Raw genomic sequence first — 15,114 nt, 5'->3', positions numbered from 1 at the left:
AGACATACGATGACCTTTAAAAGTGTGATCCCAGAAGGTGTCACTTCTCTTTGCGCACTTATTTATAAAAGAACTATAAAAAAATGCTCTCACACACACAAACATTTCCTCCGAGTTGAAGCTCATGCGCTACATTCTTACACACGGTAAAAGTCGTACCGAGAAATAAAAACGGCACAATTATTTTTGTCCAACCGCTGCGATCGATCTAGGCGCATTGTTCCTTTGGCTGGCAGAGACGATTAAAGCTCTCTTACATGAGGGTGATCGCACACATCATGTGACATGAGACAAACAGCACCACTCAGAAAGTCCAGCCTTGTGAGTCTGATGAAGTCTAAAAAGAAACTGAGTGAGGTTTAATCGCTTCACAGCTTGAGTTGTGCGTCACAGTCACACACGCACACAGACTTCACACGGTCAAGTAAAGTCAAGTGAAATTTACTCACAAGCACATTTAAAACCAACAAACTGGTGAAGAATGTGTAGTTTGGTGATTAAAATAAAATCACCAAAAAGGAACACAACAGATTTGTACGAAAGCAGTAAAAGCAAAGGTCTCAAAGGTCTTCAGTGCTGATGAGGACCTGATAGCAAAGACCAGTGTCAGGACCTCGGTACACACAGTATCAGCAGACCTCAGTGATCATGTGGGAGTATGAGGTTAAAATAAATGGGCGAGGACGGGCACGCCATTCTAACAATAACTTACTGATAAAAATAAACTCGCAAAAGCAGGTCGAACACTGTTACACGCTAAACGCAAAAACACGGTGAGGAAAGACGAAGGCCAACAAACCGTCTCGAACACGAGACATCGAGGACGTCAATCATCAACGAATTAATGTTTCGCAGCTGTCTCACGTTTTAAAGGTTTTTGGTTTTTTTAGAGAATTTAACCAAAAGCAACACCAGGTGTTCATGTTGGTCATCTCCATGGTAACCAAATTTTAGATAGATATCATGTTTATCATCTTCTTCATTTTAACAGAGACTTTAAGACTTATGAAACATTTTTGGCTTAAATAAATCCTTGTATTTAGTACGGACTTACACAACTAGTTAACAGTTAAGGTTTATCATTAACTGCACTAGAAACATCACCGAGTTATTTATATGCATTAACTGTTGAGACTAATCACTAGTCAGAGCTGCAAGCCCAATACGTGTGAAGGGAAGTTGTACATAAGCGAGGCACCAAAAACTGCAGTTCCTGTAGGTGCTACTTTGGCTGGATGGTTCTTATGTATCATACAGAACATAGAAACAACCTTTAACCCTGTCTGTGACATATTTTCCCGTAAAGGTTTCAAAAAAGGAAAAGGGACCACAAAAATGGTCACCTACAGCAGATCAGTTACAAAGGGGGAGCTTAGCAAGAGGCAAAAATCCACAAACAGATGCTGTAATACACAAGGAAACAAAAAACCCATGAGGTGTAACGCAAAGGAAGTAGGAAATGTGCAGAGACAAGGCGATGTGGGAGGGAAATGAGGGAAACAGGTGAGTGTGTATCACAGGAGCGTGATTAACTGACTGGAACAGGTGTGATAGAAAAACCGCGGGGAACACTAACTGTGACAGAAAAGACATCTGAAACCTGGCGAGGAGTAACCGATGAAGACCGTCACATTTAAGGCCCACTTATAGAACAAAATGACCGGGTTTGCATCAGAGGTTAGCGAGGGTGCTCTCTGTCTGCGCACCTTCGGAAAACCTGGAGACTATCAAACCACGTCTTTATTGATCTATGCTGAGGTGTGGAGACTCATCATTACGGGTACAGAGTGTCAAATGTTGTCTTCTTAATTCGACTTAATTATTCAGGAAACAAAGGAAACAAGCCCACAGCGCACGCTCACCTGGACGAGCGGCGGCGAGCGAAGATGGAGAAAAACACGGTGATCAGGTAGATAACTCAGGAGTAACTTCCTTTTTTCAGTGGTTACAGGCGCAGAGATGATTTTACACATATTGAACATCAAAGTTGAGATGTGACAGCTGCCCACACTCTCACTGCACTCAGAGGAAGAGAAACAGTCATAAGTGTAGTCGGTCAGCGAGGGCATGACAGCCTGCACACGTGTGACACGGAAAACTCCACTGCCTCAGAGAGGGAGGTTCAAAAAGCAACGACACGGTGACACATGGGTTTTTCAACCACTCCTCTGTCCGAGGTACAAAGTGTTCACAAAGTGATGTCAAAATGACGGCAGTTTAACCCCCTCCAACCATCCTCCGTCAGCCCGCGAGCACAGAGCTACACTAGCAGCACACTAACTGCCACGTTATGTCATCCGTGTCCTTCACACTCATCTTGCTACTGAGTCGTTATAACAAAACCACTGTTTACAAAGCAGTTTGTGGCATTAGAACAACATCATTAGCATTTTAACAGCAGGCATGTTTAAGATGCTAATCAAATGAGAAGAACGCAAGAAGCCAAAACGGCGGCCACCTCCGCCTTGCTAGGCGCAAAATTCAATTTGTCGGAAAATTAACGCCATCGGCAAAAACAACGATGGAAGTCGACACTTTGCAGTTGGAGGTAAATTTAACGTTGGCGGTAGGCGGTCTGCGCCTCTGAGATTGATACTGAAATTGCACAGTGGAAAGTCTGGGTGTTGTAGTCGCAGTGGGAGGGTGGTCACAAACAACTGACGACTTCATTTGCATTAAGGGGTTTCCTTTTTTTTAGCCATGACCGACCTATAAAACATCCTTTCACAAACTCAAAAGGTAAAAGAACGCTCGCTGTGTCGAGTTTACCTGCTGAGATTAAACTGTGTACAGCGAATTTAACACACCGCATCACAGCGGAGACATTGTTGTCCCACCCCCGCGCCTCCAACGGCCAAACACTGGCAACGGTTTAGGAGATCACTGAAGCACAAACTAAAGTTTAACACTCAAACTGGAGTTAAACTAGAGCACAGGTAGTTTTCAGGCGCTTGGGAAATCTTTCCTCAGAGTGGCGGTTGGAGAACTGTGAAGCTCCGAGGAGCAGCACCTACATCCTCATGGCATAAAAAATAAATAAAGACTCTTTTATTTTCACGGGCACAGCTTTGTCTAAGACAGCAAGCTCATGCATTTATTCTAAGAGACTGTGATAATGTGAGATGCTCGTGCAGCTCTGCTAACCTTGGCTCATGCTCCAGTTTTTTCTTTACTGCACTCCCTCTCAGCACCTTTGCTCCACATTTTTCTGCTGCACAGCCACATGTGATGACAGCTGCAGTTTTTTTCTGGTCACTTGACTATCTTGAGAATGTTTCTCTGAACAGTTAATCTCCTCGATCTCTGATAACCAGCCAGCCTCAGCCCTGACTGTTGAGTTTCTGTCGGGTTGGTGCAGTGGCGGTCCTCGATATCATCAAGCTCCACCGCCTTCACTGCAGCTGGCGAGGTTAGGCCTTTTGCTCTCCTGGTGGTTCCATCAGAGGCAGAGGTCCAGACTGACCCCGGGGAGTCATGTGGACCTGGGCTGAGCTAGCTGCGGCTGCAGAGCAGAACACTACCTTCTTCGCCAGCTGCAATCTAAGGTGGCGTACACACAGGAAGACACCAGCAACCAGAGACCACAGTATGTCAATGAAATTCAGCGATATGCAACAACAACAGGCTTGTGACGCAAACCGGGTGGTCCCGAGTTAAGCTTTGAGGTGGATGACCAACCACCTGCTCTGAAAACAAAGCATGATGAGCTGCTGTCTTACAAGGTGGAGGAGAAAGTGTGCAAGCTGGCTTCTTTCTTCATTGAACATGTGCCACGAAATGAATCTAAACATTTGGGAAACCCTGCATCAGGTTCAAAGCAGGCAGCTGAGCTGATCTTTAGCTGAGTAACGAGTTACCCTGTGGTCTGTTCACATTTGCCTCTGATCAGATACAGCAGACCAGTATGTAGAAGAAAACAAAAACAGTACTGCTGAGAGAAGTTAGCATATTGTGCACTAAGACTGGAGACCTGCCCAAGGTGTTTCCACCTTCCAGACCTATGAGAGCTGGGAAACGCTCCAGCACCCAGAAAACCGAATTAAAATTGAATTAAAAAGACAAAAAGAGCGCAAACACAGTCAAGAGACTCCAGTTAGTGCAGGTGAAGCTACCAGACAATGGGAGGCTAGTAATGTTGGCAGATCTGCATGCTCCTCACTCTAAGCCTTATCAGATTAACTCCAGGACGGTTAACAAAAAACTTCAGTTGCTATAAAGGTGGAAACTAACCACAGACAGGTCCTGGACACATTTATTTCTACTGTAACGATTTCTATTTGAACGTTGGATTGACTGGTTTGGAACAATCCTCAAGCTGCCATCAGAGGAAGTCCAGTTTGAGAGTTACTTTCAAAAAATTAAAATGGATTAGTTTAATTTGAATAGGCTTAAATCTGGCCTGTCCTCCAGCTGGATAGCTGTTTTTGCCGGACGCTCACTCTGCTGGGCTTCTCTGTGATCATTTCACAATATTGGTCATGTTTTGTTTTGGATGTGGTCTCTAACATGAAACTGTCATAAAAATCCCTCCACTGTGCATCACAGGGCCGATGTCCAAAACGGCAGCACTGAAACTGCATCGCTTGTGTACCTAAAGAGGCCGTGCAGAGCTTCGGTATCTGTCTGATGGTGATTTGTGAGTTGCTTCTCGGAAAGTTTAGTCACTCTTATCGTTAGGGACGAGATAAAAACGTACCTGTGCGGTACCTTTTTGGACTATCTTACACAGCATTTCTGGGTAAAACTGAGCAATACAAAGCTTTCACTTCACAGTAGAGAGTCTCTAACTCTCTACTGAGAAAAGCAAAGGTCTGGTCGCACAACGGCTGAGCTTACACGAGCAGTACAGTCAAACAAAAGCAATCAGAGCCTGAAAGCTGAGGCAAGAAAAACAACAGCGACAATGGAAACTCCATTCAATCACTGTGTGAGAGAGACACACAGCAGAGGTCACTGAGAGGAAAGACACCCTGTGCAGTAAACAAACAAACACACAGAGGAAGCTGTGGACCTTCCACAGAAACATTTCCACTTTGAAGTGTGTGCCGCAGAGGGGTGTTTCCTCTCGCTGACCTCTGTGATGATGACACTCTAAGCATCATCATACTCTGCTTTCCTACAGTCTCGAGACAAGGAACGAGGTGAAGGGAAACAAGAACTCCGATTACACCTCACATGAGTCTGTTGTCCCTGAAAGCAGCCGGATATAAACCCAGCTGTAATCTTAACCATATCTTACTTAAACATATCTAACACCCAGCACAGACATAAATATATAAACACCTGCACTGGTTTTAAACATATTATTAGTCATACTCTGTCTTACGGCTAAAGATAAGAAATCTCTGTTAGTCTCATCTCTCCGTGCTTCCTCTCTGGTGTGTTTAGTGCACACAGACCGGATGGATGTGTCTGCATCTCATTCTTAAAACTAAAAAACACACCTGGCAGTTCTGAGAAGCGGTCAGAGAAGATGCTAAAGCTAAACTCGGGATTTTTGCACAGCTAATGGTCGATTTTGAGCAGCGATAATAGAGCAAACATGGCTGATGGCGGAGCTCTCTTATTCCACACGAGGCAGGACCAACGCCGCAGCGTCCGTAGTGTGTTGGCGCACATGCCAACGCGCTTTGAGCGTAGGCGGCCTCCTCCCTCTCACTTTCTCTCAGCAGGGCATACAACGACTACCGGCTCCTCGACGCAAAACGTCACACAGATCATTGCGAGGGATGGAAAAAGGAAGGGTGGAGGAGGGACGGAGCTGAAAAGCAAACACCAGCCAGAAACGAGGTCAGTCAAAAAGCACACGAGCTAAAACTCACACCTGTGTGTACGGTCGGAGCTCAAGCTCAGTCTTGAGACTTGAATATTTGAGCTACTTTAGTCCCTTTTGATGATTTTTTTAAATGTAGCGTAACCTCGTGGTTATTTATGCCTCGACCTAAACATTTTGATACAGTCTGATTGGTGAAGCTCTTAAAAACTCAGAGGTCATCTGTAATCTGAATAAATTTAATCCCAGACAGACGTATCAGAGAGAATTTTAGGACTAGCAGTGCTGGGATATACTGTGATGTTTTAAAAAGGATTACTGGTGACATGTGCATGATGCAGACAATATCTTAAATAATTGTTCTTTTGTAGATTTATGGACACAGACTATAAAATCAACAGTAGAAGAACTTCAGGGAAACAAATCATCTGCATAGGGGTTTTCACAGTTTTTGTATGATGTGTCCAGGTACGGCATAAAGGTGTGTTTGAAATATACGGAATGTGGAGATTTGGTCTAACTTAAGGTAGATCATGTTCTCTACTCCTCAGACGGTCTATGGTTCGATCCCCTGATCCTCCAGTCTGCATGTCGGCCAACACACCGTCCCTGATGCATCCATCAGCTCATGAGTGCAAAAAGACGAGAAGCACTTAAAGTGTATTTTGGTTCTTCTAGACAAGCAGCAGCATTTTGAACTTTGTTCCGTCACTCACTGCAGATGAGTCATTGTGGGGGAATATGCATTTCTAAGTCTTTTTCAGAATACAATGATGCCTCCAGATTAGGTCAGAAAGGACTTTTGCAATACTTCAGTCTCCTGAAAATATCCTCTTTTTCTTCCAGTATGGCAGCAAGCTCAACGTTCAGACATGAGAAACACAAGAAAGCCTGAAGCTGATCATTTATCATCTTATTTTGATGTAGGTCAGTTATCAAATAAGCCAAACACCCACACACACTCACACACACGTGCAGGTATTTGGCATAATTTGTCTGAATTTCTCAGCGTCATAAAAATGATCTCTCTTCCTCTTTTTGGGGTTAAAGATAAATCCAAGCCAACCAAAAATTCAAGCACATTTCATTGTAAAGCACACACCGACACACACACACACACACAGACAAAACCACACTGTTTCTGACACAGTTAACTTGGCTCTGCAGGCAGATTTTGTATGTAGTCTGCTGCTCGTTTGTCTCACTTCTTCTTTTTGTGCCTGAGGTTGCACACACACCAGGTGCAGCCCGCAGCTTCCCGCAGCTTCTGTGAGGCTATGAGCATGAAACTAGAGTTGCAAGATGTTGAATAGCAACCCTAAAGTGCAGCTTAGTAGCACAAGCCACATCAGATAAGGAGACTCGGGGTTTTTACTGTAAGAGGAGGAAGATCCTGACATGATGAGGTGCAAACCTGCAGCCAGCTCAGTTAACTTTGAGTCACTTCCCAAGCCAGAGAAAACCAAGTCTCAGCAAAGTTTCTCCTCCGCTGTGCAGGAAACATCACTGCAACAGAAGACTGATTTTTAACTTAAATCCATGGGAAGGAAATAGTTTTTAGTCACCAGCTACAGAGGGAAATGATTTGAATTTCAAGAGCAGCTTTAAAGTCCCCACGATGGAGTGAGAGTACAAACGCTGAAAGGAGGTGACCACCTAAGAGTAAAACCAGCACATCAGATCATATCTGCACACAAAGAGGGTTTGTTTTTATACTTAACAATGCTCAGAACACCTCAGCACCAAGAGTGGTCAGTAAAGGCACGTCACATCCATCCAGGGCTATGTCAAGGTATCTCATACTGAGGGGCAGGGCCCACCGGTGGGTCACAGAGTCACTGCAGAGGGGTGTGAATGACCAGGGGGGAAATATGAGGTGCTTTTTGGAGGAAAATTAAACAAATAGGAGTTTGCTCATAACACAGTGCTGACACTTATTTCACCAAAATGTCACTTGCTGACAGTGATTACACTTTTGTCAACTTCTGAAGGAAAAAGCTGAATCACTGCGTCATTCAACATTTAATCCACACTCCCATCATCATATTCATGCCCTAAATGTGGATGAGTCAACAAAGGTGATAAAATAAAGGTTATGCCATTAGAGGTGATAAACTTAAATGTCAACAGTCGCTCACATTTTGAAAAATAAGAGACTTTCAGAAATGTTAGGTTTCACTCAACCTTTAGGCTCATACTACAAACAGGACAGTAAAAGACAAAGAGAGGCTGGTGGAAAGTGAAGGAGTGAGTAAAATTATAGAAAATGTCTCCAACGAGAGCTTTAATAATCAAATCAAATCAAATCAAATCACTTTTATTGTCACATCGCATGTGCAGGCACACTGGCACAGCACATGCGAGTGAAATTCTTGTGTGCGAGCCCCACAAGCAACAGAAATGTGCAAATACAACAACACAAACCAGCAAATACAAGAATAAGAGAAATAATAAGAGAAAATTCGCTGTTTGCGACTGACAGCCGTCTATTTCTGAAACTAAAAGTGTTGAATGAAACCTGAAAAAGTCACAGTCACGTGACCACAGTGAGCGGCATCACACTTCAAAGGATTTTTCCACTAAACAAGTCACATATATATATAAAAAAAATGTGTGTATATATATATATATATATATATAACAGAACTTCATAGACACTCACATTACTAAAAACAAAAAACATCCGCTACATTACCACAAACTCTTCCACTGTGCAGATCTCCAGATGATGACTGCTGCTGATTTTCATGCTCTTCCAGCTAACTGCCAGGTTTTATTTAAACCACGTGATGATCCCATCTTTCCATCAGGCCATCAGCATGTTGGTTTATCATCATCATCTTTATTTATGAGAGGATGTTTAAGACTAAATACTTATAAAGCTAACTGCATCAACATCAGCTTCAGCTTCATTTGGGTTTCTTGGTCCTAAGCGTTAGCAGCGATGACAATGAGTTTGCAATTTAAGTAACTTTTGGATTAGCTTAAGTAGACTGGCTTTAACAGCTGGAGCTGAAATTTAGTTCGTCTTAAATCAGATCCTTTAAAGAGTTTTGAGGACATGAAGTATGCTTTCATGTCTGCTTATAACAGGACCTGGCTAAAGCAGCTACTGTAAGCTCAGGTATGGACCAGTCTGTGTCTCCAACAAACTGGTGATGGTAGCACAAGAGTGTCCCCCCCCCACATGCTCCCATCTTAGAAAGCCAAATTTACAGCATTAAAGAGCATATTTATGTATCTATAACATCCATCTGGATACTGGAGTTTGGGGAATGGTCTGTGCCTGCTAACTGGAGTCCTTTAACTGTGTTTTAAGTGCCTTTTAGAACATTTTGATTATGAAATTAGATCATTACTAACAAAACTCCAAGAAATTTCTTCTTTAGTTTTTAGCATGGAACATGTTACTTAGTGCTGATTATACGGGACGTGTCTCCACCTATGCAGCCATACAGTGATGCTAACCAAAATATGCTACCTTTAGCTAAAGACTTTGCACTCCAGGTATTTGAGTCAACATGAAAACCTCAGCAGCCAAAATGCTCCCACTGAGGCTTCAACATGTGGACTCTAAAAACCATCAGCTGCGTCTATCCTTCGTATACAGTTCCTGCTCTTAATTGAAAAGCCGGGACATCCCAACGACAGCACGATGCCCACAACAAGCTGCGACTCTGAGCTTCAAAGCAGCCGCATCGTAAACCTGTAACTGCAGACACGCAAACATATGAAAATAGCATCTTCAGGCTGAAGCAACATATCACACGTGTAATATATGTGCACACGCTCAGCATTACATGTGGAGATTCGGCAGGAATATAAAAGAGTTCTGCTGTGCTTTTAAGGTTTTACGTGTAATTGTAACGCGTGCGTGCGGTGATTATGCTTCAGCGATTTCATTGAATTAACCCCTCAACACTCCCTCTGTTCAGCTTCTTAAGTGATCATCTTACAGCACAAAGTCTCACAATCTAGCGTCTGTGAATGACTTAACATGCAAATATAACAACAGCGGCAGCGACACTAGCTTCTTAGTAAATATCTTCTCTTTCTTGTTGCCTGTAAGGAAGTTATTTATACACACGTGGGCATGCAGCCAATTTAGAAGCTAGGCACTTCCTCATCTCAAAACGAAAATGAGTTCTTCATTCAATGAAATCTGCTCATAACATAAAACACTCGGATAAACTTTGCTACAGAAAATGCTCTGACGGGAATATCGGCTGTGCAGTGTTGTCCAACAGGTTTGACAAACACAGAAAGAAGGTTTAAGAAATGTCTCAGCAGGAAAAAATGTGGACCGGGAGCATGCCACCGGATCAGCATCATTCACGCTATCTATCAAACATAAAATGGAGTTTCCGACTGGCTGCCAACAAAGCTTGCTACCCAAACAACAAAGCCAGATAACTCTGGAACTTCCAAAAAATGGAGTCCAGAACCAGCGGACAATGTCACGCTGGCTGCAGCCATCTTTTATATACAGTCTGTGATCTACACCAGTTTATATAGGCCACAGGATGATGTGACAACCATCATCGAAATGAAAAATGATCATTTATGAATTTACCGTATGAGTACTCTGGGCCCAGCTGACTTATCTTAGACGACGCTGGCTGATGCTAACACGGTGTTTGAGAGGAACTTGGCGCTGCATCTGAACCACAGGCAGCAGAGGCTGCACGCAGGACTGCGTGAACATCTCTACGCATCCGATGAAGACGAGGTATGTGCCAGTACAGAGGTGACCCTGTGCAGGTGTCACAGGTGCTCGTGTTGCAAATGAGCTGTCAAAAGTGCCTCCGCCTGATAAGAACACACAAAGCCGACTGCTGGCATGTGAGACAATGAAGAAGCTATTTGAGGAAGAACTGAATGCAGATTATGTGCTTTTCAAATCAGGCTCAGTCTTTGAACGCCTGGGGTACAAAGCGTTTGAAAAATCAGATACTTACCCCATAAAGAGATTTTATGGGGTAAAAAGTGTTTAATGCCCACAGAAAGTCGTGCAGCTTACGTGCCGAAATCAATATAAGACACATGAACTAATAGGAAATGATCTACAACACAACTTGGCCTTATCAGCTGCGGTCGACACGGCCTTTCTTCTCTATCTCTACATCAGATGCACCTACTCTTACTCCTGAGGATGAGGAACTGTCTGATATGAAAGCAGGTACATGTTTCTTCCTGTGAATGTCCCTCCCTGTACAACATGAGGCTAAGACGCTGTACAGTTCCCATAATGGTCATCTCTCTCTCACACACACACATGGACAAACAGGCATAACTTAAAGTCCTACTTTTTCACCACTGCTGATGGTGCAAAAACAGTCGCTGCTTGCAGTATGACCTCCATTAGGCTGTGCAACAACGCGTAGCTGAAACCATGTGATCGAGCATGCGTGTGTGGGTGTGATCATATCTGTGCATGGGTGTTTTTGTGTGAGCGTGTGTCCACATGTGAAGGAAGGGCAATTATGCAAATATCTCCCTCCCTGTAAAACAGAACAAGGTCACAGAACTGACCTGTTTAGAGGAAGTGTGCTCACTCTACAGATAAACTGCTTTGCATAGGTTACAGTTTTACAGCGCATGGCATGAACTGCTGAACAGCTCGACTCTGAACTGCTCCGTATCCACCAAAACTGGCACATGAAAAAAAAACAGTCCACACATGGGCTGAAGCAGGTGGCCGAGAGCGACTCGGAGAAACTCTGAAGCCTCAACTTACCTTCTGTAAAGCGTATCCGTGCAGGATGTTGCTAATGTGCCATATTTTAATATAGATTTTGTTTAAAAAACAAAAAAAACATGCATCACAGCTTAAATACTTCAAAGAGCTCATACTCATGGAGGCACAGATAAATACAAGCCAGTGTAGGTGGAGCAAGAGATCATTATCTAAAGAAATAAAACTAAAAACTCACAATAACATTTGAACTCCAAGGACCCACAAAGTCATTAAAGTCTTTTTTTTATATCGCTTACAAAAGCAACACGATGCACAGTGACCAAAATGATCTGCATCCTCTTCACTCTAATCACCGACGAGCTCGCAGTGGTCCATCACCGTGACAACCTCAGATGATTTTATAACTCAGCATTTGCAGAGCTAAATATCTCCAATGAGATAGACGGATGAGATAGCTAAATGCTTATTTTTCTCTTTTTGTGCACCTCAGCAAACCACAGCACACGATAATCAAAGACAGTGAAGAAAGTTTCTTGGTTGGAGTTGGGGGATGGATTAAAAAGTCCAAAAGCTGAAAACCCCAGAGTCCCAATCTCGACAGATTTAAATGTCACAGTAAGCTGTCTGCACTGGCACTAAGTGTTGGTGGTAAACGTTCTGCAAATCAGAGCTGTGTAAACACAATCTGTGGGTTCAGACAAACATAACTTGTTGCTAACAGATTAACTCAAATCAGCCTTTAAGAAGCTCTGTCTGGCTTCAAATTCTCATAAATGTTGTTCCGTGCACTGAATGGAGCTTTGCTGTTCTGTGACTTACACTGAGCTGTACAAAAGAAGGCGCATAGTCCACTCAGATCACTCTATCACTCATGTGAGCCGTCACTGGAGAGACTTAGGTAACTTTTCCATCTCAGGTGTGACCTGAGGAAAGTCCCAGACAATCCTTGGTAACACATGCACCTACACAGGAGCCCGCGTGTTCATTCAAAGCACGGAGTTACACCGAAGGAAGTCAAAATTCACTCAAAATGTATCCATTTTTTTAAAACCCGCACTTAATCACATCCATATATGTGTAGACGGACGCCTGTGAAGTCGACACAGTTGCAAGAAATGTATGAAAGGCTTGCTCTGTGAACGCGGCTCCATCCGCTGTGACATTTGACAATGTTTATAACACACCTATGATAGCATACAAAAGAGCAATTAGATGAGTATGTAAGTTTTTGCATGATTCCCTGATTACAGACTCCTTCTTCACCTTCCTACACTCGTATTCTGAGTGTATTTTTTGCCACAGAGAGATAAAACACATGTATCAAAGTTAAAAGATGATATTTACTGATAGCACAATTATTTTTACTGTGATTCAAACTTTCTGCAGCTTTGGTGTCGTTATCGGGGAAAAAAATTTGCCACAATAATCCTGCGGTGAAAGCTGATATAATGCCAACTCTAAATACCGCCCAACTCGTTAACATACAGCGACAAACGACTCAGACATAATTAGCGATCAGAAGCAGACGTACTACACTGGCAACGCGTTTGGCTCTCATTTCCTGCCACTTTTAATCAGGTTGATTTTTTAAGCCTAATCTAAACAAATGAAACTGAATATTTTGGGATACTTGCTGGGCCGTCGGGCTTGTAATCCGCTGCTTTAAACCCTGGCTGCTGAGATCAAATTAACAACTACTTGTGGACCATTTGTGCTCTAGAATCAGAGTCCTGGGCCTCAACCACAACAACTGAATGCTGCAGCTGGTTTCTCAAATACAAGTCTAGCTGCTGTTTTTATTTCTGGAGTGCAGCTGTGGCAGGAACCACTCCTCTTTCTGTAACCTTACACTGCAAATAAAAACAGCTCAAATGATCTGTGGATTCCTTCGAAAAACAGGAAGGATTGCTTTTGGAACGCCAGGTGACATCACATGCAAAACTACATGAAATTGCAAGTGACGGGGTAACAACACAAGTTCCACTGAGAGAAAGAGGATGAGATGTTCAACCTGAACATTTCTTTAAACTGAACCTTTACAGCAACATTCAAGGCCAAAGCCTGTTAACCAACTTCTCCCCACTGTGTGAAAATATAGGTTTAACCCTGCGAAACCTTCACTGCTGCTCAGAAATGGGAATGAACTCAGGCGAAGAAGAATCAACATAAAACCAAAGCTTCAATAATACATCATCTGAAATAGATGATGTATTATTGAAGCTTGGCTTTGTGGTTGGAGAAACCGTGATATTGTTTACCTTAAATATCAAGCCACAAACTGAAAATGTGTGGTGCGTGTGTGCGGGAATATACAATGTACCATATTAAGTTCAGACCTCACCTTCCTGCTCCTGCTTCAGGTTAAAGTCTGACTTAAATGACTTAAAATGAGACTTTTTAAGGACAGACTTTTAAACAGAGGGAGAAACTTCAACTACAACTCAGAGGTGTGATTGTGTAGACGCCCCGTCAGAGTCGAGGATGATGTTAGAGTGCACCTGAAGCACCTGAAGCACCTGAAGCACCTTTTAGTAGCTCTGAAAGCTTGAGCCCCCTTTGTTGGCGTTTGATGACATCATTGCTCGAAAAGAGGATCTTTAACTCTGGAATTCGTGGTACTTGTACTACAATCCAGAGTTCACACTAACTTCTCTATTAGATGGAGTAAAACTGCCAAAAAAAAGTTATCAACAAGAATACTTTCACTTCTTGTAAAATCACTTCCTCCAGCACAATAGAAGATGCACTTAAGTTGTGATTGCAGTAAACCATTGAAACTAAATTCCATCACACCTATGTTCTTCTAAACTCACAGAGAAGACGTTCACAGCGAGCAAAGCACCGCGTGCTCAGCCTGAGATCCCCCCACCCCCCCTTTTTTTTGCTGCTGTACATTAAAGTGCAGGGACGGGAAGCGGAGAAGTGAGCGACTTGTAAAACAGGCAGAAGTAAGACATGCTTGACTTGAGATGCGAGAAGCCAGTGGAGCAAAAACCATCTTTAGACTCAGCTTTACATTTTCCACTTCTTTCTTCAAACAGTTTACAGACACTCATGATCTCTTGAAAGGTGAAAGGTTTCTTAAAATACAAGTAAGAATTGAATAAACCTGATTTAAGCGAACATGTACATGTAGCGGCAGTACAAAGCAGCTGACCTTGTAAACCTCCCCGTAGGTTCCTCCTCCGACTCTCAGCAGGATCTCAAAATCGTCCTGAGGGTTCTTGGTGGAGATATCCAGAGCTGCCCTCTGATGGAAATCCATTTTGCTGTTCGATGTCACTAAAAATCCTCCTCAGACATGTCACACAGTCTGTCTCACACACTCACGCACACACAGCAGCATCTACATAGAAACCTGAGAAGCGAAGAAGACGCGAGCTGCTGAGGAAAGGCGCTCGGACTCTCTCTTTGTCTGACTTGTCACTCAGCTGCTGCCACACACACTCACACACCTTCCTGTTTCTCTTTCTTAGCCTGCTGTCGGTCCTCCCTGCCTCTGTCACTCCCTCCTTCCTCTCATCTCTCTCAGACTATTTTTTTTCTCAGCTCATTTGCATAATCCAATTTATTTCCTGTTACTTGTATCGTGCATGTGAGAGAGAGAGAGACTTTCAGAGACAGCTTTACAAAGATCTGTGTG

General features: G+C 43.2%; 1 protein-coding gene across 1 annotated transcript in view; it reads right to left on the bottom strand.

Annotated features, from left to right (window-relative positions):
• Positions 1-14,962, bottom strand: part of map4k1 (mitogen-activated protein kinase kinase kinase kinase 1) — a 40,813-nt gene extending 25,851 nt beyond the window's left edge. Inside the window, exon 1 of the mRNA XM_005744963.1 lies at positions 14,629-14,962. Within this exon, the coding sequence (XP_005745020.1) occupies positions 14,629-14,736 (108 nt within the window). The 5' untranslated portion in view covers positions 14,737-14,962. The remainder of the gene's footprint in view (positions 1-14,628) is intronic.
• Between the last annotated feature and the right edge of the window lie 152 nt (positions 14,963-15,114).

This window comes from Pundamilia nyererei, unplaced genomic scaffold, assembly GCF_000239375.1.
Source record: "Pundamilia nyererei isolate P.nyererei 1_Seehausen unplaced genomic scaffold, PunNye1.0 scaffold00152, whole genome shotgun sequence".
Taxonomy (NCBI): Eukaryota; Metazoa; Chordata; class Actinopteri; order Cichliformes; family Cichlidae; genus Pundamilia; species Pundamilia nyererei.
This window is presented reverse-complemented; position numbering and strand designations above follow the sequence as displayed.